General features: G+C 44.0%; 1 protein-coding gene across 2 annotated transcripts in view; it reads right to left on the bottom strand.

The window, feature by feature from the left end:
- Window positions 1-16,479: 16,479 nt before the first annotated feature.
- LOC137430984 (rap guanine nucleotide exchange factor 4) overlaps window positions 16,480-26,224 on the bottom strand; it is a 265,011-nt gene continuing 255,266 nt past the window's right edge. For both annotated transcript variants that reach the window (XM_078781282.1, XM_078781283.1), the window contains exons 13-14: window positions 16,921-16,997; window positions 16,480-16,758 (exon numbers count right to left, since the gene is read on the bottom strand). In XM_078781282.1, the coding sequence (XP_078637408.1) occupies window positions 16,585-16,758; window positions 16,921-16,997 (251 nt within the window). In that variant the 3' untranslated portion in view covers window positions 16,480-16,584. The remainder of the gene's footprint in view (window positions 16,759-16,920; window positions 16,998-26,224) is intronic.

Raw genomic sequence — 26,224 nt, 5'->3', positions numbered from 1 at the left:
AAATGTCCTTCACTCATGATTAATCCTGTATCACCACATGGGGTGGGGGTGTCAGATTTTATGAAAAATAGCGTTACGTAATTTTTGAACGGCACCATTGGGGTTAATCAAACCATGACTGTGTAGCAAATCAGCTCGTTCTGATATAATGGCGGAGGAGGCTGATAACAACAACAACATGTATTTTAAGGCCATTTGCCCCAGCTCCCTGCTGGAGCAGGGGATAGCCTTGCGGTCCCCATGACAATCTTCTCCATTTTGCCCTATTTTCTGCATCTCTCCTTGTTAACCCCGTTGCCTGCATTTCTTCTTCCACCATCTTTAGCCAAGTCTTTCTCGGCCTTCCCCGTCCTCTACTTCCTTCTACATTTATTTCCATCACTCTTCTCAACCAGTCACTTTCATCCTTCCTCAACAAATGACCAAACCATCTCAACCTGTTTCTCTTCACAGCATCAATCACAGGCTCTATTCCCATCATCTTTCGCAATTCATCATTTGTCTTCCTCTCTCTCTCAATGATACTCTGCACATCCACCGAACCATTCGCATTTACACCCTTTCCAGCCTTCGTTGCTGCTCTACGTTCATTACCTATGTCTCGCTCCCATAAATCATAACACTTCTCACACATGCAGCATACACCTTTCCCTTCAGCTTCAACGACACTCCCCTCCTCATCAGCACACCACTCAGTTCCCGAAACTTCTTCCATGCACATCTCACTCTAGCAACCGTTGCCGAGTCTGATCCACCTTCTACATTCAGCATGTCTCCGAGGTAGCAAAATGTTTTCACACCTTCCAGCTTCACGCCGTCTCCAAGATCCAACAACATTTCCTCCATCTGCAGCTCCCTCTGTGCACACCTTACATTTGAATGTAGCTGCCACACTGGTTAATGACCCTCTCAGACCACTACATTTTTGATGAACCCACTCAGCGCACATTGTACATTGAATGGAGTTCACTCCGACACCCTTCCTGCACATAGCACATGGCCACTTCCCAGTTCTTTCCACCTCACCACATGCTTTACCACTTGCCATCACCTTCGGCTTTCCGATATTCACCTTCAGACCTTTTGTCTCCATACATTCCTTCCACTTGTTCATCTTTTCCTTCAGTACATCCATACTTTCCACAATCAACACCAGATCATCTGCATACAACAACTCCCAGGGTAAACTCGAGAGATCTCGATCTCTTTGATCTCACGAGATCTTTGTCGGCAAGGTCACGTCTTTTCGAAGCTGTCCATGTGCTCACGCTTTCGAAGTTAAGTAATTTTTCACAATTGTTTTTTTGTCGAAACTGTATCTATCTTTCGGTATGTGTACCAATAGTGTATCTTTAGTAAGATTCTCGGTGTTAATTTTTCATACTTGCATACAAAAGCGTTGGTTAATTCATGTCGCGTATTTTGAAGCCTAGAAGGCTACCGTGTCCGACTTTGAGGCTTTGTTTTTCTCTCAGCGGTCCGTCGATTGTGCTGCAATTACTTTCGTTCTCTGTTTTTGTCCCAGTCTTTCACCCCATACTTCCTTGTTTAAAATCTCAACTCAAAAAAAAAAAACCCCAAAAAAAATATTTCCTTCTCTGTTCTTATTCGTTTTTATTATTCGTTTATTCGTTGGTCTTATTTGTTCGTTCGTTGTTCTTATTTGTTCATTCGTTCTTCGATCACGTGTTTCGCCCCCATTTCCATTTTCCATTTCCCCAGATAGTTTTCACTGCTCAATTTTAAAATGTCTAAACTTTCCCCTGAATAAATGTCGTATATCTGTCGTTGTAAGACCTTCTGTCGTATATTATAACGCCTTTTTCTTCTTCTTCTATAAAAGGGTGCTTTCGACTTGTTCACCAAATCTATTCATTCCAAAAAAAAATTGCATCTCTTCCAGTTCCTCTTTTCTACATTCCCTAAACTCTCCTGCACTCTACCCCTCCTTCAGCGTCCTCAAACGTATTTTTGACTCGAAGGTCACAAGAAACTCATTTTGCAATAAATGTTCGTTTCCCATTAATCGTACACTTTCTAAAATCCAATCTCACCCCTCCCCTCCAAATCTTACCCATCACCCCTTCCCTCCAAAACTTCCCCAACACCCATCCCCTCCAAAACTTCCCCATCACCCCTTCCCTCCAAAACTTCCCCAACACCCCTCCCCTCCAAAACTTCCCCATCACCCCTCCCCTCCAAATCTACCCCCTTGCCCCTCCCCTCCAAATCTTCCCCATCACCCATTTCTTTCAAATCTTCCCCCTTGCCCCTCCTCTCCAAATCTTCCCCATCGCCCCTTCCCTCCAAAACTTCCCCATCACCCCTCCCCTCCAAAACTTCCCCATCACCCCTCCCCTCCAAATCTACCACCTTGCCCCTCCCCTCCTAAACTCCCCCCACACCCCTCCCTTCCGAGACTCTCCCTAGCTCCTCCCCTCCAAGACTCCCCTCTCACCCCTCCTCCTCAAAGCGTCCTCCCCGCTTCTTCCCCCTTCCAACTTTCACCTTCATCTCCCCCAACCTTCTGCCTCGCTCTTCCCCCTCCTCAAATAACACCTCACTGTGCCTCACCCAATCACCATCAAACCTTTTGTCCGCCCCATTCTTCCCTTTCTCCAAGCTAATCTGAAATCTCTGACACACCTTCAACAGCTCTCCCTACGACTTCCTCCTCTTCCACTTCCTACCCTAACCCCCCCTCCCCCACCCCCCCCCCCCCCCCCCTGTTCTGTATACGATGCTCCCCCTTCCTCTTCATTAACGGTATGGACCTCAAATATCCGGGGCCTTCGCTCAAACTTGACTGATCTCTCCATACAGGTTGCTTCTGACAAACCAGACGTGATCTGCTTAACAGAAACTTTCCTACCTCATGGTGTCTCCGATTCCTTGGTATCTATCCCAGGTTATTCGCACCTCCAGGAAGGTTAGACCTGAGCCATGTCCTGGAGGTGGGGTTGCTATCTTTATAAAAAAAAACTCTCTTCCTCACTCGCCCTGCACTGCCCTCTCTCCACCTCACCCCCAGGAATACCTTTGGCTACGGCTTCCCCTTCGCTCCCACCTTTTGTTCATATGTGTGTTGTGCCGTCCACCAAACAGTGATGACTCCATATACATCTCGCTGTCTGATAATATGGACCAACTTCTATCTACCCATCCCAACTCTCTCTTCCTCATATGTGGTGATTTCAATTGTCACCATGCCAGTTGGCTGGGTGTGGGTACCTCTATCACAAGCCATGGCTCCTCAGCAAAGGACTTCTGCGACTCACTGGGACTCACGGTCTGGCACCACGCTCTGCTCACCAAACTCTCCTCCTTTGGTATCCATGGAAATCTCCACGCAATCACGCATGGCTGGCGGACTTCCTCTCTAGTCGTCGTCAACGTGTGGCCCTGAATGGGTTTATCTCATCTCCTCTTCCTGTTCAGGCTGGAGTTCCCCAAGGCAGTGTTCTGGGCCCTGTGCGTTTTCTGGTCTTCATCAATGATCTCTCTGACTCTCTTGAAAATCCTCTCTATCTCTTTGCTGATGACTCTACTCTCTGCCACTCTATACCTATTCCCTCAGATAGGCAGGCAGCAGCCTCCTCACTCTCTGCAGACCTCGACAAAATCACAGACTGGGCAAACAAGTGGAACATTTCAATCCTGAAAAATCTCACACTATCACTATGTCTCTTCGAAAAGACCGTCTGGACAACCCTCCCATGTGCTTTGTCAACAAACCTCTCCAAGACGTTATGTCACTCAAGCTTTTGGGTCTCACTATCTGCCATGATCTTTCCTGGGAAAACCACATTTCAAATCTGGCCTCCAAAGCCAGCCGCCGACTGGGCATCCTCCGTCGTGCGAAGTCCTTCCTTGGCACACCTGAGCTCCTCACCACATACAAGGCTTTCATCTGCAGCTCAATGGAATACTACTCTCCCCTCTGGGCTGGTGCTCCTGCCTCACACCTAGCTCGTCTTCACGCGGTTGAAACCAAAGCGTTCAGAATCATTGGAATCTCCCGCGATGAAGCTAACTCCAAGGGCCTTTCACTCACTCACCGCCGGCAGGTTGGTGGTCTTTCCGTCTTCTACCGACTCCTCTCCGGCCTTGCCCTCCCAGCTGTCTCTGGGCTCTGTCCCCCAAATATTCCTGCAGGTCGCACAAGATCTGCCTGCAACCCTCTTATGGTTAAACTGCCAAAATCAAGACTCTCTGCTCACCTTCACTCCTTCATTCCTCTTTTCTCCCGCCTCTGGAACAAACTCCCTCACTCTCTTCAATCCCACTCCTCCCTCCAGGTCTTTAAAACAGCTGTTCACCACCATCTCTTATCTTCCCCCATCCAAAACCTTGATCTTTTCTACCCCAGCTAATTTCACCCCAAATCCACTTTTTTGAAATACCAACTTCTGTGCTGGAAGTCCTTGGTGTCCTTGTGTTTTATACTTCTCCCACCGCCCCCCCCCCGCCCCCCTTCCCACGCCTCCTCCCCCCAAGCCCTCTCCCTCCCACACATCTCCCGATGTCCCTGCTCTCAAATGTTGTGTTTGTGTGCTTCCCCTTCTCTCCCCATCTTGTCTACTGCTCCCTCTTTTTAGGGAGCAGTAGACTATATTTTGTTTGTCTGTTAGATTTGTTTGTGAAATAAATGTTAGCTCTTTCACGAGCCTTGATTCTGTATTCAAAAAAAAAAAAAAAAAAAAAAAAAAAAAACACCCTCCTTTACGTTCTGAGCCAGCACCTCCATCACAGCTACAAATAGTAGTGACCTTAGTACCGACCCCTGATGCGCTCCCACCTTCACCTCAAACTCACCACTGTTCCCGTCCTTCATCCTTACAGCTGTGCGCGCTCTTTTGTACATTTCCATCACTACTCTGATCAACCATCCCTCCACTCCTAACTTCCTCAATGCCCGTGTCAATACTTCGTGTGGAACCCTATCGAATGCTTCCTCCAGATCAACAAACCCAAAAAACAACTTCTTCCTCTGCTCCATGTACATCTCCTGCAACTGTCTCACAATAAAAAGCACGTCTGTCGTTCCTCTTCCTGGCATAAATCCAAAACTGCATTTCGTCGATCTGCACTTTCTTCCTTATCCTCCTCTCCAACACCCTTTCCAATACCTTCATTCCATGCTCCAATAACTTTATCGCTCGGTACGAGCCACACTCCAGAGGGTCACCTTTCCCCTTGTATAGAGGGACGAGGGTACTCAGTTCCCAATCCACTGGAATGCGGCCTTCTTTCACCACCAGATTACAGATCTCTGTCATTCTCTTCACACCCCAACTTCCTGCTGCCTTCAACACATCTCCCACAACTCCCGTCGGCCCTCCTGCTTTTCTACTCTTCATTGCTTTTATCGCTTCCTCAACTTCCTTCTCAGTTATCTTCTCTGCCGGTCCTAAAACTGGGTTACTCTCTATGTTGCCATGCCATTCATTCTCTGCATTCAACAGCATTCCCATACATCTCTTCCGTCTTCCTTTAATTCCATCTGGGTCCACAACGATTTGTCCCACTTCATCCTTCAAGCAACTCACCCCCATCACATCACACCTCTCTTTCGCAATCTGCTTTGCAATCCTGAATACCGCTCTCTGACCCTCTTCCGAATCCAAGCGTTCTCCGAACATTTTCCTGCATGCCTCCTGCGCCTTTGCTACCTCTTTCTTTGCAGCCTTCTTGGCTGCCTTATAACTTTCATGCTCTGCTTTTTCTGCTCCCGTACCCTTCGCCTTCTGCCACTCCTTGAACTTCTTCCTCTTCTCGTCAATCCTCTTTCCAACTTCATCATCCCACCACCATGTTCCCGAGTGCCTCGGTGGTCCTTTTGTCCATCCACATACCTCACCAACGGCTCCCAACAGACTATCTTTCATTGACATCCAACCACTTTCAAGCTCAACCACATCATCCTCTACCCTACTCAGCCTCTCTTTTAATGCCTCCCTTACTGTCACCTCTTTCAACCTCCACACCTTCATTATCGGTTGGTACTTCACCCGCCGAGCTCTCCTCGCACCTTTCACCCTTATGTCGCAGACAACCAAGTGGTGCTGTGAAACAGCCTCCTCCCCCGGGATCACCTTTGTGTCCCGGAGGTGCCCCATATCTCGCCTACGCACCATCAGGTAGTCAACGGTTGTCGTCGATCCACCTGACGTTGATGTAACAAGCTTATTATCCTCTTTCTGGAACTGAGTATTACAAATCAACAATTCAGCTCCATCAGCAAACTCCAAAATCCTTTCACCTTCTCCATTTCTCACACCATATCCGTAACCCCCATGAACTCCCTCAAAACCGTCCATACTCCTACCCACATGTCCATTTCGGTCTCCTCTTACCACAACAACTGATGTGGATGAGAAATGTTGAGTTAATTTTTTAATAGCGCAATAAATATGCATTTCCCAAACGTCGCCGTTACCGGATTTTGTCACAGATTGTGACCACTGTCGGGTCATTCTTGTTCTCTTCTTTCTTCTCTTACCTCTTTTCAACAAATTGCATTGTATGCTCTTGTATGACTTACAACACTTTCCAGACCTTGCTGGTGTGTTTGTCAGTATGGGGGTTCCCTTTTAGGAAGCCAACCTGCAAATAAACCTGGAAATCTGGATCTTCACCAAAATCGAATCAATTCTTCCTTGTCTCACACCCAACCTGTCCACTTTGCCTTTTCTATTTGATAGGTTTCCCAGAACCTCAACAACTCAGTAGTGTTTCAACAACTATCATGGCATGGTCCGACTATCTTTTGATGGGAAAACACTTGCCCACATCATTCTTAAGTCTACTCATACTGGCCTACCTTACACAGAGAACAAGTTTAATTTACCTCGGCCTTGGTCACAAGGCAAGTTACTCAATCCACATATTTTCTTGCTTCACCTTCTCTGCACAGATTGAAGTGATTTCATGTCAACAACATAGATTGTATTCCAAACTGTTGAAGCAAAATTAAGAACAGGCTGGATATGTGTAATATGGAGGGAAACAATCAATTATTGGACATGACAAACTATAGATTTTAGTAAGTTTGATGAGAGTCCAGCTGTCTTACTCACAATGGATCTTATATGTACATGAAGCTGAAGTGAAGAACCAACGATTACTCCAAAGTCTGTTGCTGATGCAGTGAATTGTATTGGAGTACCTGTAATCATGTAATGAAAGTAAGGTCCAAGATCAAAAGAGTGACTAATGTTTCCATCAAAAGTGATTGCCTTGGTCTTATCAATATTGATCCGACGATCCCAAGACTCCGCAAATGAGACTCAAGTATCAATATCCCTCTGTGCTGAACTCAAGTCCATTGGAATAGAAGACAATGTTGAGTATTTAACTTCAAAATAAAGCTGAAGATCATCTGCAAATGTTTTTAATTTAGAAGTAAGACTAAGACTCTCAATTGGGAGAGATATGATTGATGTAAATTAGAAACAGAATCGGCCCAAGAACGGACCATGAGTTACGTACAACTAATAAGAGGGAAGGAAGAGCTGAGACATCCTCCAACCATTACACTCATGCAACTACCAGTTGAAACTCTCTATCCAGCAGAAACACTCATGCAACTATCAGTCAAAAACTCTATCCAGCATATACACTCATGCAACTACCAATCAAAAACACTCTATCCAGCATATACACTCATGCAACTACCAAAAAACTCTATCCAGCGTATACACCCATGCAAGTACCAGTCAAAACACTCTATCCACCATATACACCCATGCAACTACCAGTCAAAACACTCTATCCACCATATACACCCATGCAACTACCAGTCAAAACACTATATCCACCATATACACCCATGCAACTACCAATCAAAAACACTCTATCCAGCGTATACACTCATGCAACTACCAGTCAAAAACTCTATCCACCATATACACCCATGCAACTACCAGTCAAAACACTCTATCCACCATATACACCCATGCAACTACCAATCAAAAACACTCTATCCAGCATATACACTCATGCAACTACCAGTCAAAACTCTCTATCCAGCATATACACTCATGCAACTACCAGTCAAAAACTCTATCCACCATATATAGCCATGCAACTACCAGTCAAAAACTCTCTATCCACCATATATAGCCATGCAACTACCAGTTAAAACTCTATCCAGCATATACACTCATGCAACTACCAGTCAAAACTCTCTATCCACCATATACACTCATGCAACTACCAGTTAAAACTCTCTATCCAGCATATACACTCATGCAACTACCAGTCAAAAACTCTCTATCCACCATATACACACATGCAACGACCAGTCAAAACTCTATCCAGCAAAAACACTCATGCAACTACCAGTCAAAACTCTCTATCCACCATATACACTCATGCAACTACCAGTTAAAACTCTCTATCCACCATATACACTCATGCAACTACCAGTTAAAACACTCTATCCAGCATATACACTCATGCAACTACCAGTCAAAAACTCTCTATCCACCATAAACACACATGCAACTACCAGTTAAAACTCTCTATCCACCATATACACTCATGCAACTACCAGTTAAAACACTCTATCCAGCATATACACTCATGCAACTACCAGTCAAAAACTCTCTATCCAGCATATACACTCATGCAACTACCAGTCAAAAACTCTCTATCCACCATATACACACATGCAACGACCAGTCAAAACTCTATCCAGCAAAAACACTCATGCAACTACCAGTCAAAACTCTCTATCCACCATATACACTCATGCAACTACCAGTTAAAACTCTCTATCCACCATACACTCATGCAACTACCAGTTAAAACACTCTATCCAGCATATACACTCATGCAACTACCAGTCAAAACTCTCTATCCACCATATACACTCATGCAACTACCAGTTAAAACTCTCTATCCAGCATATACACTCATGCAACTACCAGTCAAAAACTCTCTATCCACCATATACACACATGCAACGACCAGTCAAAACTCTATCCAGCAAAAACACTCATGCAACTACCAGTCAAAACTCTCTATCCACCATATACACTCATGCAACTACCAGTTAAAACTCTCTATCCACCATATACACTCATGCAACTACCAGTTAAAACTCTCTATCCACCATATACACTCATGCAACTACCAGTTAAAACACTCTATCCAGCATATACACTCATGCAACTACCAGTCAAAAACTCTCTATCCAGCATATACACTCATGCAACTACCAGTCAAAAACTCTCTATCCACCATATACACACATGCAACGACCAGTCAAAACTCTATCCAGCAAAAACACTCATGCAACTACCAGTCAAAACTCTCTATCCACCATATACACTCATGCAACTACCAGTTAAAACTCTCTATCCACCATACACTCATGCAACTACCAGTTAAAACACTCTATCCAGCATATACACTCATGCAACTACCAGTCAAAACTCTCTATCCACCATATACACTCATGCAACTACCAGTTAAAACTCTCTATCCAGCATATACACTCATGCAACTACCAGTCAAAAACTCTCTATCCACCATATACACACATGCAACGACCAGTCAAAACTCTATCCAGCAAAAACACTCATGCAACTACCAGTCAAAACTCTCTATCCACCATATACACTCATGCAACTACCAGTTAAAACTCTCTATCCAGCATATACACTCATGCAACTACCAGTTAAAACTCTCTATCCACCATATACACTCATGCAACTACCAGTTAAAACACTCTATCCAGCATATACACTCATGCAACTACCAGTCAAAAACTCTCTATCCAGCATATACACTCATGCAACTACCAGTCAAAAACTCTCTATCCACCATATACACTCATGCAACTACCAGTCAAAACTCTATCCAGCAAAAACACTCATGCAACTACCAGTCAAAACTCTCTATCCACCATATACACTCATGCAACTACCAGTTAAAACTCTCTATCCACCATACACTCATGCAACTACCAGTTAAAACACTCTATCCAGCATATACACTCATGCAACTACCAGTCAAAACTCTCTATCCACCATATACACTCATGCAACTACCAGTTAAAACTCTCTATCCAGCATATACACTCATGCAACTACCAGTCAAAAACTCTCTATCCACCATATACACACATGCAACGACCAGTCAAAACTCTATCCAGCAAAAACACTCATGCAACTACCAGTCAAAAACTCTCTATCCAGCATATACACTCATGCAACTACCAGTTAAAACTCTCTATCCAGCATATACACTCATGCAACTACCAGTTAAAACTCTCTATCCACCATATACACTCATGCAACTACCAGTTAAAACACTCTATCCAGCATATACACTCATGCAACTACCAGTCAAAAACTCTCTATCCAGCATATACACTCATGCAACTACCAGTCAAAAACTCTCTATCCACCATATACACACATGCAACGACCAGTCAAAACTCTATCCAGCAAAAACACTCATGCAACTACCAGTCAAAACTCTCTATCCACCATATACACTCATGCAACTACCAGTTAAAACTCTCTATCCACCATACACTCATGCAACTACCAGTTAAAACACTCTATCCAGCATATACACTCATGCAACTACCAGTCAAAACTCTCTATCCACCATATACACTCATGCAACTACCAGTTAAAACTCTCTATCCAGCATATACACTCATGCAACTACCAGTCAAAAACTCTCTATCCACCATATACACACATGCAACGACCAGTCAAAACTCTATCCAGCAAAAACACTCATGCAACTACCAGTCAAAACTCTCTATCCACCATATACACTCATGCAACTACCAGTTAAAACTCTCTATCCACCATATACACTCATGCAACTACCAGTTAAAACTCTCTATCCACCATATACACTCATGCAACTACCAGTTAAAACACTCTATCCAGCATATACACTCATGCAACTACCAGTCAAAAACTCTCTATCCAGCATATACACTCATGCAACTACCAGTCAAAAACTCTCTATCCACCATATACACACATGCAACGACCAGTCAAAACTCTATCCAGCAAAAACACTCATGCAACTACCAGTCAAAACTCTCTATCCACCATATACACTCATGCAACTACCAGTTAAAACTCTCTATCCACCATACACTCATGCAACTACCAGTTAAAACACTCTATCCAGCATATACACTCATGCAACTACCAGTCAAAACTCTCTATCCACCATATACACTCATGCAACTACCAGTTAAAACTCTCTATCCAGCATATACACTCATGCAACTACCAGTCAAAAACTCTCTATCCACCATATACACACATGCAACGACCAGTCAAAACTCTATCCAGCAAAAACACTCATGCAACTACCAGTCAAAACTCTCTATCCACCATATACACTCATGCAACTACCAGTTAAAACTCTCTATCCAGCATATACACTCATGCAACTACCAGTTAAAACTCTCTATCCACCATATACACTCATGCAACTACCAGTTAAAACACTCTATCCAGCATATACACTCATGCAACTACCAGTCAAAAACTCTCTATCCAGCATATACACTCATGCAACTACCAGTCAAAAACTCTCTATCCACCATATACACACATGCAACGACCAGTCAAAACTCTATCCAGCAAAAACACTCATGCAACTACCAGTCAAAACTCTCTATCCACCATATACACTCATGCAACTACCAGTTAAAACTCTCTATCCACCATACACTCATGCAACTACCAGTTAAAACACTCTATCCAGCATATACACTCATGCAACTACCAGTCAAAACTCTCTATCCACCATATACACTCATGCAACTACCAGTTAAAACTCTCTATCCAGCATATACACTCATGCAACTACCAGTCAAAAACTCTCTATCCACCATATACACTCATGCAACTACCAGTCAAAAACTCTCTATCCAGCATATACACTCATGCAACTACCAGTCAAAAACTCTCTATCCACCATATATAGCCATGCAACTACCAGTCAAAAACTCTATCCAGCGTATATAGCCATGCAACTACCAGTTAAAACTCTATCCAGCGTATATAGCCATGCAACTACCAGTTAAAACTCTATCCACCATATACACTCATGCAACTACCAGTCAAAACTCTCTATCCAGCATATGTGTGGAAGAGTTCACCGGAATCTCAAGACAACTGTGTCCTATTTAACAAGCGTCTAGATGTCGGAATTTGCGAGATTGTTGATAAAGCTTATTCGACCTTGCGCAGTCTCTCTGCCGACCAATCAGTAAACAAAGGATACGTTTTTGATTCCATGTATATATTATAATGGTCTCTCTGTTCTCTGAAAATGTATAAAAGTGAATGCAAATTATAATTCAGGGTCGTCATTGGTGTTCGGCTGCATTGAGCTGAAACCGATACGAACCATGGTACCATGTATAGTCTTGTATCTGAATAAATGTCTTGTATATCTTGGTCCGACTCAAGAAGGGGCTCAATCCGACCCCGGGGGGAAATGGGGAAAAAGGGGAGACCCATGACAATTTGGTGACGGGGATGCGATCTGCCCAGGGTGGGTCAGGGGGGGGCGAGAGACGGGGTCATTGTTCGATTGTGGTGAGTTTGTCTTGGCGCCCACTAGATTAGAGTTTTCTCAGTAAATTATAATGTCGCTCACCACGATCGAGTAAAAGAGTGTCTTGACGCTTTCCTCTGGCGCAGATTCAAACGGAATGGACAAGATGCAAGAGGTTTGTTGAGATATACGGTTGTGGATAAGTGACTTTAGGCCTGAAGTACTTGGGAGTGTTTTGCCAGGAGAGCAACCTGGACACTCGGACGCGTTGCGGGAGTGCTTCAAAGTGGCAAACTTGAAAAAGTTTGGGCACCAGCACGCTTGCAGGTCAGGCAGGAGGGGTGCAGTGGGATGCGTCGTGAGTGTCTCTAATATAGGGACAGGTAAAAGCCTGTACACTAGGATGCGCGCTGCACTCTGCCTGACCCGAACGACAGCAAAATTCTAAGAATATTGTCGTGCATCCGTCAGTGGAGCAGCCGAATAAAGGGGTCTCCTGGAGCTAATGTGTGTGGAGAAGGGAAGCAAGATGGAGAACATTGAGGCATGAATGCATTGGGAATTGCGCGAAGTATTGCGCCGGAAATACAGTGATCATTACCAAAGGAGAGAAAATGCTGCCAGCAGCACAATGGGTGGTAACAGCAGGGGGTTCAGTCAGATTGAGCACTCAAATTAAATGTGAGGCAGGTGTTGTGTATTTTGACAACTTTATGATTGTGTGCAAAGTTTTGAGATGGTGGGGTGCCTGGTGCTTGCCGTTCCTGAGAGACGAGAACCAGGAAGCGGCGACTGGAGGTGAACAAGCAACATGGACAAAAGCGGGCTGTGAGAAGCAGACAGACCAAAGGAGGGATGGTGAGTACAGTATGTAGGACATGGGATGCCCCAGGATTTACGGTGGTGGCGGAGTGGCTCTGACGCAGGTGTGGGATATGCCAGGTGCGGGATGTGCCAGGTGCGGGATGTGCTGATGTTGCACGATTAAAATTCTGTTCGTACTTGGCGAATTCTGTTAATTAGCGTAATTTGCTGCGCTCCGCACCCCCCTCCCACCCAACGTGTCGGAAGGATAGACATCTTTGACCAGTTTGGTGTGTTTTGGGTATACGGGGTTAAAAGTCTGAGGGGTCGTGGCAGTCTAAACGTAAGTTAGAGGGTGTTGAATTTATTTGAAGAAGAAGAAGACGGTTTGATCGCATTATAAACAGACATGAAGACGTACGTTTGTGCGGCGACGATATATGTCTGCTCTGTTGTCAGAGGATAGGGATCGGTTGGCTGCATTGATGAGTCTGGTCTGGCCAGGTGCGGTGAGCGGCAAGGGGTGAAGGGCATGGCAGCGTGAACGCAGAGTCGCCCTTGAAGCCGTTGCGCACCGGCGTGCATACGTAATACGTAGCTGAGCTACAGGAATAAAACCAAAGAACACGGATACGACGAGATCATGACCCGGGGAAATGCGAGCGGATCTAGCAGGTGCTAACTGCAAAGTCAGACGACATGTGTCTCTTCCAGGAATGAAGTGTAGGAAGAGGCACGATACACTCCCATAGATGCACGAGAGTGACCTTCAACCAGATACCAGTGGTGGCTGCAGATCCGGTTCCAGTCTGGGACGACCCATCGCTTGCTCAAGCGTCAGTGGACTTGGCAGACCTCCAAAACACCATTGTGGTCATCCTTAAGTCGTATGAGCACTCTGATGCCCAATACAGCCAGGCCGACTTCAAGAACGAGACTCCATTCACCCCAGTAAGAGAGCCGCCATCTCCCTATCTCCAAAGCCTCTACCCCTTAAGCGCTACCGTCTGCCCCATAATTGAATCTTGCACAGTTGGCGCGACTACCCAAATCCAGGAGTTAACTTAACAAACCATGCGCGAACTAAGAACCGCTCTGGAGCAAGCTGAAGATTCTAACTTGGACGAGCATGAGTGGCAACGATTGCGTAGTGTTGAACTCTAAACCCAGTACCCCATGCGCGTTTCGGAAGAGCGAACTTGAAGATTGCCCCTTGCGCGTGCCGGAAGAGGTGATCGATTGTGTGCGAATCCTGAGGGAGGAAGCTTTGGGAAAGGTGTCTGAAGTGTTATTAAAAGGCATTGCTGATCGCAAGCGTATTTTGAATGTATTTCACTGCCTTGTACCACCAATAGCTTTATTAACACCTCGCTTCAACTGAAAATAAAGGCAAAATGAATGCCTGCTACTAACCTGAGATTTGCTTAGAAAGGCCCATCCTGAGTAATGGGTTTCTGAGTGCTTCTTGCGTTTGATTTTGTATGGGAGGCTTCAGCCCACATTGTATTCATGTATTCAAATGACTTTTTTTATAGCTGCGACGAGCAGCTCTATTGGAGGACCGCGTTGTTGTTGTTGTTGGGGTGCCCTTTTGAATAGCGCATGCGCATACACTCGGACGTGCGTTGGTATGAGGTAAGAACATCGCGGACTAAAATCGCGATTTGTTTGAAGAAACCAGAATAAATTTAGCAGCAAAGACAACATGAATGTTTTCATATCAATCTCGTTCCACAGAACTCGACACAAATTAGGTGTAATTATTGAATAACGCATGCGCATACACTCGGACGTGCGTTGGTATGAGGTAAGAACATCGCGGACTAAAATCACGATTTGCTTAAAGAAACCAGAATAAATTTAGCTGAAAGACAAAAAGACGCCAGTGCATGCGTATAATTTAATGACTGGTCGAATTTGGTAGCGCATATTGCAACGGATATCCTCATGATTCTACACGTCGCAGCTGGTGACCACACTGTGGTCATTTTTCTCTTGTTCTTCATTGCTTGTAATATTTTTACACAGCCTCAGAATTATATAGGGAGGCCAAAATGTACTCAATCATTTATCTATATCTCTCTCTTTCTTCCTCTGTATGTCTAAACGATTATAAGGGGAAGGGACTCGTAAGAGGTGCTTGACTACCGTCCGGGCTTTATCGCCCAAACTTCATGGGGAGGACTTGACCCATCCGACCGCAGCTAGCGTGTCTTCCCTCACGCAAGGAACTTCATGCACCCCATTAAGTCTAAGATAACATCACAGATAGTAAGCAAATAATTCTATGAAAATCCCTAGTGGGACAAAGGGTGGTAATGAAATATCGTTCTTTCCTTTTCTTTCTTTTCTAAAAGATATTTGAGTATCAAAGACTGAAGGGGATTTCAATTGATCCCCAGATTGTGTCGCACTGTGACCTAATTGACTGGAGCCAGATTGTCTGGCTCTGGTTCTGTTAAGACAACATCGTTTTGATTTAACATTGCCTCGTCAACTATGTACTATTTCTCTTTTGAGGCAGCAATCCATATCGGTTGAAGGAATAAACACAAAAGCATGTTGACAGTTATTTTGACCTTGGGCAGAGTATATTAACGCCAGTTAATCGTGGTGCTCCCTGAGATGCGAGAGTTTGGGACTCTGCAATCTTCCTGGCATATAAGCCTTAAATCTTGAATAAATCTCTTGGACATCGTCCAGCCTTCAAAAGTGCTTTTCCTAAGTGGTGGATTTTAAGGGTAAAATCCGCAACATATACACTCATGCAACTACCAGTCAGAACTGAAGAGGATAACATGTCATCTTCGAGAACAATATTTTTGGATTTTATTCTCCTTTCTGAACATTCTCCGCTCTTGCGGGGAAAATGGCCTTAAAATGCATGTTGTTGTTGTGTTGTTTCTGAACAGAAGACACGGAACAGGTTTTCATTTACACAGATGAAGTATTGGGCATTAGATGAATAATAATGAGTGCATCATGAACCAGAAAGGATGAGGCGTAACCGGTAGTGACGTCTACGAGCTGTGGTGAGGAGTTGGAAAGGAGACGCCATAAAAAAAGTTTGAGCTGAAGAACCTGCGTGTGGGCAACAGACGAACACATTCCGCGAGATGCTCTTATCATACCGATTTTACCTTTTCCTCCTGTAACCATTCCTGGGATTATCACATTGTCCTGAATGTGATCTAATTACAAGTTCATTCATGAGCCGCTATGACATCAGAATCAAGTTTTGAGGTGTGCGACGCTCACCTTCAAGATTCGATTAAAATCCTCCTTGTCCACACGAAGGAAATGACAGTTGTCCTCTCGCAGCACAATGGACGCTGCACGCGGGGCATCGTTAACAAGGGCAAGCTTCCCAAAGTCGTCACCTTCATGAAGTGTGCACACAACACCCTGCAAAAGGTGCGAGCCTGTCAGACCAACTTGCAATCGTGTGATCATTGAACCTGTTTCATTCCCCTCTATTTGGGGGTAAAATAAATTATTTTAATCATCACTTGAATAAATTGAACTTTCCATGTGCAGAAATAATTAATTAAATAATTATTGCCTCACCTTTCCGTAGATGACAACATTGACAGAACCCTTGAGAATGATGTACCATGAGGTTCCCTCCTCTCCTTGGTTAAACACTGAAACAGGGGAAAGAAACAAGAACATTAGGGCATAATACATGGTGAGGAATAGAACATTATAGTAGTGCGCGTGCGAAGATTCAAGAAACAACCACAAAATGGAATGTGCGATGTTTGAGTCGATATTAAAGATTGTCATGTCTGACGAGTTATCAGGAGGTAATAAGACTTCCTATGTAGGGATGGTGCGGACACTCCATAGCTTTAGTCAAACTAAAATACCTAATTTGCTGTCTGTCTGTCTGTCTGTCTGTCTGTCTGTCTGTTTTTGACCGTGGTCCATTTGGTTGTTGTTCATAGAATTTCAACCAAACTTGACAGGAGGACAATATCAAAGATAAGGGTCACAAGGATAAGGGTCACAAGGATAACGGTCTCAAGGATAAGGGTCACAAGGATAAGGGTCACAAGGATAAGGGTCACAAGGATAAGGGTCGCAAGGATAAGGGTCACAAGGATAAGGGTCACAAGGATAAGGGTCACAAGGATAAGGGTCTCAAGGATAAGGGTCTCAAGGATAAGGGTCTCAAGGATAAGGGTCTCAAGGATAAGGGTCACAAGGATAAGGGTCACAAGGATAAGGGTCACAAGGATAAGGGTCACAAGGATAAGGGTCACAAGGATAAGGGTCACAAGGATAAGGGTCACAAGGATAAGGGTCACAAGGATAAGGGTCACAAGGATAAGGGTCGCAAGGATAAGGGTCGTAAGGATAAGGGTCGTAAGGATAAGGGTCGCAAGGATAAGGGTCGCAAGGATAAGGGTCACAAGGATAAGGGTCACAAGGATAAGGGTCACAAGGATAAGGGTCGCAAGGATAAGGGTCGCAAGGATAAGGGTCACAAGATTGAGGTTGTATCGACTTAATTTGGCCCCCTCCCCAAAATCCACGTTAAGATGTACAATTGTACATATTCCAACACATATTCAACAACACATAACACACACATATTCACACATATTCAACACATATTCAACACATATTGGTACATATTCACGTGTTAAGATAACGAATTGTGGCATTTTGCCAAGGGCAATTCTCATTGACAAAGGTAATTTGAAAGTTCATAGAACACGATACCCAGGACAGTGTTTAAGCATATCCAATGGCGTAGTGATGCTTTGTGGCGCTCGGGGCGAAGGTCAAAAATATCGCCCCCTGCAGGCACTGACATCGTTAGAAATTCCTATTGAGGGGGCCATATGAAAGAGCTTAAGCTTCCCCCGTGGGCTCAGCAGCAGATACCAGGTACCTGTTCATAATGAGAATAGATTTAGTTATGATCTCCTGAGATGATTAGGCTTGTTAACTACAAAGAATCCGGAAGAATTCCTATGTTTCTAAACACGTGCCATGTTAAGGTGCATAGAGCAGTTTAATAGGTCCTTCCATGACATTGTATTCCTATTACAAAATAAATAATAAAAACAATGCTAACATTCTAACAAAGCATTTATTAATACTCATAATATTAACAACAATAATAATATTAGTACCATTTGGCAATAATAAAACGAACATATAATCCCCGCCCTGGTCCAAGCAGACCTGGGCTTGGTGAAAGGTAAACTAATGCTGAAGCAGTAGAGCAGGCAGGTATGCTACAAGGCTGTTAACAACAACTAATAACTCACTTGACACGTGATCCTGGCCTCACTGATTGGGACATACACCTGAGATATCTAGATTTGATCGACGTAATGACATAACAAATGTCCAACAGTTACACCCCTCCATCTCTTGGGACAATGAGTGATCTCCATGTTAGCGAGTGCATATTAAACCTCATTATCTACTATATAAGAGAGATGTTGGTCTGTGTGTCTGTCTGTCTGTGTCGCCATTTTTCTCAGAGATGGCTGAACGGATCTTCGTCAAACTTTCAGAGGTTCATCAGTGAGTGCCTGGGAATGTTTGAGGCAAAAAAAAACTTAGAAAAAAAATAAGTTGGTTTTTTTGTATTTTTTTATTTATTTTTTTTAAATCGCTCAATAGTGCCCAAGCCTTTTTAAATTAATGACAGTTATATTATACAAGTGCACATTCGCAAAAATAAATACAAAACAATCACCAGACATTTGAACACAAATAAATCAAACAATTCCGGAAGTGTACGAAGTTGGTAGAACGGATTCTTCTTCTTCCGGATCGGCATCACACTTAACTCAGCAACGTGATGAACGCCACATTCACCAGCATATATTCAACGAAAAGGTGATGAACCCCCTTTCTCTCCTGCCCCCCCCCCCCCCAGCACCTCCCAACCCCCCACCCCGCCCGGAAACGCTGGGTACTCCTGCTAGTACAAGATAAGAGATCTACGCAGCAGGCAGCCTGATAATTACGAACACCGTAACACGGATTTATTTACTGCGACAGGTGATAGAAATAGTAATTGGGAAAAAAGTGAATCCGGATGGAAAGGAGTCTGTATACATCGACATGACGCTGTTGCGGATCTCAACGTCGGCCTTCCCCCTTATCAAGGGGGGATTAATCCCCTTGTCTTTTATCTCGCCGACGCGATCCGGGGCTATGATGTTCCTTCCGGTCAGCGCTGAATAGGGTGGTAGGCCGAATTATTCCTATTACCTAATTACCAGCGCCTCCCAGGAAGCAAGGAAATAACCCCGCCCGAACCACGGTTTTGGGTGGAAACGCCGAGCGATGGCGAGCCGTGATCCGAGCTGTTAACAGGAACTAACCCGATTTGAGTGTTGCCGAATCGTGCCACACTTATCCAATTGAGAAATCACTAAAACGGTCGAACCAAGAGGAAAAGGAATAACAAGCAATTTATTACACAATGTACTGTGAAGAAGAAGAAGAAGCAGAATACACAGTGCAGCCTTATTACAGTCTTAACTTATCCCTGGGAAAACGGGCCCGCACACACAGACACACTCACACGGGGATGTAGAAGGTTGGGTTGAGGGTCCAGGGATGGCGTCCACAGCTCGTCCTCCGGGTCCCTGACTCGCACCGCGAAGAAGATGGTAGGACAGACGGCAGGCGCTCCTCGTGGTTCGTTGGCGCGGCTCGGACAACTATCGGGGGAGAGGTAGACTAAGCTGGCGGTTACTTCGCGGCTCAGCCGCGTATGTAATAAACGAACCGGCGCTATATGCGCTCCCAACAATTCGAATGTCGAAGCGCCTCTCCCGCCGAATTCCTCAACAATGCGCCACTGATGCGAGTTCTTTATACAGGACGCTCTCCAATCGTTCTTGCTTATACAATGTGCTCTCCCAGCAAGTCCTATCAATGCAGCGAGTCCTTCACAAAGCCAATCCTTGTACACCGTCAGCCTTCCCCAACGAGTCCTGTAGACAAAGCGCCTCTCCCAATAGTCCTCTTGATACGACCAGTCCTGGAGAGTCCTCACAATACCAATGCTTGGCTTCAGTCCTCTGGAAGGGCTTTGTACACACGTTGATATAGCGCCGCCCAGCAAACCCTCTGGAATTTGCCAGCCGCACTTCTACCACGCCCCTCACGCCATTCCACCCAAGCCCTGGTTGGTTGTTGGCTCTTACCGGCTCCGCCCTTGACGTGCTGCTTGACGTGGCCACACCCCGACCTCGCGCTCCTCCCCCTTTTCCAGGCCTACCTCATGGCATTTGGCTGGTTTGAGCATCTTAACGCGAGGGGCAATAGCCAAAATGGGGCGCGGACTGGATGCTGCCCAACGAGGTAGATTTGGAGGGTGGGCCGCAAAATGAATGGGATCTAAGCTCATGATTTCTTTGCACAACGCAGGTATCACTATTGGAAATGGCCTTATTCTCACATATACTATGACATAACACTAATGTTCTAAGGTGGCCTACGTGTTGCATGTGGACTAACTATGGGGGCAAACCTTTAACCTTTATTAATCAATATGTACATTCTCAGAACCGCAACAACGCATTGATACGCAGCACGGAGTTTAAAATGTAAAACGTGGTTCTGAAAGTTGCTTTTAGTGATCTCACGAGTTTGTTGTATTGTAATTTATTGATATACAACACAACCAAATGGAGCATGAAAACGTTTTTTCGAGGGTGTCATTTGGTGCCCCATCCACTTTGCGCATGGTGCGGTCGCCCCCTCCGCCCCCCCATCACTACGCCACTGAGTATATCCTTCAATTTTAATGAAATACTGATTTTAACACATTGACTGCCGACTACGAGTATACTTGTAGTGCTGGGTGAATAAGATTTTGTCATTATGAGTATTCTCGTACAAAAAATTACAGTAGTATATAAATGTTGGTTCTGAGACCAACCACTCAACAGACACTCACTGGTGCTCATTGTCACTCACTCACGCTCACTCCCAGTTGAGCTTTTATCTTAGAACCAACATTTACATACGACTTGTGTGTGAGTGACACCCACCCGACTCTAATCTCTTTATCATCTATCATACTGACATCTTTACATTAAACTTATAAAGAGAACCAATGAACATCTGTTGAGCACCGCTCCTTTCCAATGCCATCTCCAGGCACTGCATAACGTCATTTCCGGGCACCGAAGGGGGTTCGGCAGTGACGCACGCTGAAAGAGAGTACTCAGTTTTCACTCTGTTTGTTTGTTGTACACTGCACCTTTCCTATGCCATCTCCAGGCATTGCAAATCGTCATTGCTGGGCACCGAAGGGGGCTCGGCAGTGACGCACGCTGAAAAGGAGTACTCAGTTTTCACCGTGGTTGTTTGTTTTCTTGTTTGTTTGTTTTCTTGTTTGTTTTCTTTTTTTGTCCGGGCGATATCTCAGCCATCCTTTGAGCTAGGAAGCTGAAATTTCGGCACAATATTGAACAAGTACTTTGTCCAAAAAAGAATTTTTTTGTTTTTTGATTAATCAATTAATTGAGAAGTTATTTAATTATTAGCGATTAATTAAGTACTTATTTATTTCCTTTCTCTTCTGGGCATTATCTCAGGCACCTTTTGAGGTAGGAAGCTGATATTTGGACATGCCAATGACAAAGTGACTTGGCTGTAAAGGCTATTTTTGATTTATTAATTAATCAATTAATCGATTAATTATTTAATTATTCCATGAATGACTTGATTGATTTTTTTTAAGTGACAGATTCGGATGAAATGGTGGTGGTTTATGTATTCTATGAGCCAATTGATTTAAAAAATTTATGATTATTATTTTTTTTCATTATTAATCATTTATTTATTTTCTTTCTCATCTGGGCAATATCTCAGGCACCTTTTGAGCTCGGAAGCTGATATTTGGACATGACAGTGACCAAGTGACGTGGCTATAAAGGATATTTTTTGATTTATTGATTAACCATTTAATCGATGAATTATTTATTGATTAATCAATTAATTTTTTTTCATTATTCATGACTTACTTGGTTACATTTCTTCAAGTTACATCTTCGGATGAAGCACTAGTGGTTTAGTTATGCTATTAGCCAATTGATTAAGAAAATATTTTATGATAAACTTTTATTGATTTTAATTATGCAAGTAATGGATCAATTATTATACACCTCTCCCCCACAATACAGTCTGTATGATCTGCACTGCGGTATTGCCGGGCGCCGGAGGCGCTCCGTCAATGCCACTCTGGAGGATATTTAATTATTTGGCATGGGGGCGGTGTACTTTGAATGTATCTGTACTTGTTTATGTTTTATTTTCGGGGGTAGCTTAATTTTCTTATGACACTCATCACCATCAAGAATGTTGATAAATTGTATGTTGGAACTTTGTTCTTGGTTTAAATATCTTTGTTGGGTGGAGATGAAAATAAAAACGATCCTCAATGTTCTGCTCTGAGCGCCTCCCAACCCACATATTATTTTGAGATTGTGGTAAATTATTTTTCCATTAATTTCTTTACATCAATTAAATCTTTTTAACCCCTCAGTCTGTATGCTTTATTTACACTTGTTTAGTTATCTCTTCGATAAGACCTTTTCAATACTAACCGCACTCGTTTCCATTTAAATATGAAGGCTGTGATTCTCTCGACTCTTTGGTTTTTGGGTTTTGCTTGGTTCTATCTTTTATATGCCAGTAAAAAAAGTCAGCGGTAGCCTGTTAAAATCCCACCAACACCATTTTGAAACTTAATTGTTATACTTATGCTTGTACTGATACTTGACTTTATCTTATATCTTAACACATAGGGATATCTTATCACTGATACTTATACTCATAATTATACTTTATCTCATATCTTAACACTGATGTATATCTTAACTCTTAAGTTTGTTTATCTTTACTCTTAAATATCTTATTACTTATATCCATAAGGGAAGGTGTCAATCCCATTTTCTAAAATGTATCGTTTATCATCAAAAGCTCCCAATTCCTTTTCATTTACTTGTTCTGTATATTATAATTGATGATTATAGCTTCTTATCGTATTCAGTTTTCTATACTCTTCTTTCTTAAAAAGTTAAACAATGACAATAATGATAGAACTTTATACTCTCCTTCGTACCACTTTTCTTTTTTTTTTATACAAGAGTCAAGGCTCATGTAAGAGCGAAACATTACACACGAAAACATGCACGGAACCATAAAACTTACAATAAATAAAGGGAGCAGGAGACAAGAGGAGGAGAGAGGGAGGAAAACATACAAGCATAACAACACAACAGTAGAGAACAGGGACGTCAGTAGATCTGTGGAAGAGAGAAGGCTTGGGGGGTGGGGGGGGGTGGAGGGGGGAGCGAAAGGGGTACAAGGGTATAAAGGGTATTAAGCAAATGAACACGACTAGGAATTTCAGGAAAGAAGTTGGAAATTGAGCGAGGTGGAGTTGGTGTGTTTTAACGGGGGTAGAAAAGATCAAGGTTTTGGATGGGGGAAGAAAAGAGATGGTGTTGAACAGCTATTTTAAAGACCTGGGCGGAGGAGAAGGATTGAAGAGAATGTGGGAGTTTGTTCCAGAGGCGGGAGAAAAGAGAAATGAAAGAGTGAAGGTGAGCAGAGAGTCTTGATTTTGGCAGTTTCACCAGAAGAGGGTTGCTGGCAGATCTTGTGCATCCTGCAGGAATATTTGGGGGACAGAGCCCAGAGAGAGAGAGCTGGGGGAGAAGGCTGGAGAGGAGTCTGTAGAAGACAGAAAGACCACCAACCTGCATGCGGTGAGTGAGTGAAAGGCCCTCGGAGTTAGCTTCATCGCAGGAGATTCCAATGATTCTGAAAGCTTTGGTTCCAACAGCGTGAAGCCGAGCTAGGTGTGAGGCAGGAGCACCGGCCCATAGGGGGGAACAGTATTCAATTGAGCTGCGGATGAAAGCCTTGTATGTGGTGAGGAGCTCAGGTGTGCCAAGGAAGGTCTTCACACGACGGAGGATGCCCAGGCGGCGACTGGCTTTGGAGGCCAGCTTGGAAATGTGGTTTTACCAGGAAAGATCATGGCAGATAGTGAGACCCAAAAGCTTTTGTGACAGAATTTCTTCAAGATGATTGTTGAGAAAGTAGATGGGAGTGTTTTCCAGATGATCTTTTCGGAGAGACAAAGTGAGAGTGTAAGATTTGTCAGGATTGAAAGACATGTTCCACTTGTTGACCATTTTGTGATTTTGTCCAGGTCTGCAGAGAGTAAAGAGGATGCTGCAGACTGCCGATCTGAGGGTTAAGATATGGGGCGGCAGACAGTGGAGTCATCAGCAAAGAGATAGAGAGGATTTTCCAGAGAGTCGGAGAGATCATTAATGAAGATTAGAAAAAGCACAGGGCCCAGAACACTGCCTTGGAGAACTCCAGCCTCAACAGGAAGGGGAGATGGGAGAATTCCATTCAGGGCCACACGGTGACTACTGTTACAGGGTCGTCTACAATCTCCTGGTCTCGGTAACCTCCGAACCCGGAGAGGAACCCCGGCAGAAAAATATGTTACCCTGTGGTGAAAATCAATAGTGAAACCACACCAATGATTATAAATGAACAAACTTGTATTATAAATCACACACAGGTATAACGGTACAACAAATGGCCATTAAGAGTGCACTCTATATATCTCTTATATAAAGTCAAATAACCCACTGCTCCCAACGATTGAAAAGGACACTCCTCAATGTCTCTATGACTTTTCCCAAGGCGAATGGGATTCGCTCCAGCGGTCGATGGAACGAAATCCGGTCGAAGCCCGAATCTCGCTCTCCAGTCGATATCCGAAGCGGGTACAGTGGGGGCAAGGGTGCTCTTCCTGCCAAACTGTACAACGGCGCCCTCCATAGGCACACCTTCACCACTCCCTCAACAAACCGCAACGTAATTGGAGACGAAGCGGTCGCACACACACATTCCCGACAGACGGTAGGATGTTGGGGTGAAGATGACACGAAGCAAACCTTCACAGGTGTCCGAAGCACAGGGTTCAAGATGGCTGACGGCTCTAGCTTGAGCCGATGCGACGAGACGAGGATTCGTCGGAATCTCAGCGCCCCAAATCTGTCTACGCAGATTTCTCCACTCCAACGAATATTCTTATCGCCGGATGTCCCTTCCAGGAACTCAAAATCCCGTCGCAGCTGTCGGTAAACCTTGCTCGTTACGGAGCGCTGATGTCACGCGTCCTCTCCGACTTTGGTCGCGCTGCTTCTTCCTCTTCACCTAATTGTCTTCTCGTTTGGTTTCCTGTATCACTTTAAGTTAACCCTTTTAACTTTTAATAACTGTTCATAAACAATAAACCTTGGGAAGACAATAATAGTACATAGAATCCGAAATCTTTCAAGTGGAGGAAAACCACAATAACGGAAGTTACGAATCCGTAACACTTCCCCCCCTCAAGAAAGAAAGTTTGAACACAGCAAAAACTTTCTTTGCATACAAACTCTGTAAACAAGCAAGTAAATTCCCAACCCAAATCATCAATTCCCATGGGCAACAATATTCAACATTCCCCAAAAAATAAAGCAACAATATTTCACACAACCCACAGAGATTTTCAAAGTTCATTTACTCTGGACAAAGCATCAGGAACGACATTGTCCCTGCCCTTTACATGTTCAATTTCCAAGTTGAACTCCTGCAAAGCCAAACTCCATCTCATCAACCTCTGATTTTTCACTTTTAGTTTCTTTTGCATGAAGGTTAAGGGGTAGTAATCAAAATACCAAGTCAAGCAAAACTACAACACTTTTTCCGGGAGGCGGAGCTGAAAGCCAGTTTCCATGATGGTTGGGGTGGTGAGGCCTGGAAGTATTCACTACATGGACGCCTTTAGGAACGTGGAGTTCACGGTTAG

Source organism: Myxine glutinosa, chromosome 7, assembly GCF_964187855.1.
Source record: "Myxine glutinosa chromosome 7, kmMyxGlut1.1, whole genome shotgun sequence".
NCBI classification, from domain to species: Eukaryota; Metazoa; Chordata; class Myxini; order Myxiniformes; family Myxinidae; genus Myxine; species Myxine glutinosa.
Note: the sequence above shows the minus strand (reverse complement) of the source record. Positions and strands in the feature narration are given on the sequence as shown.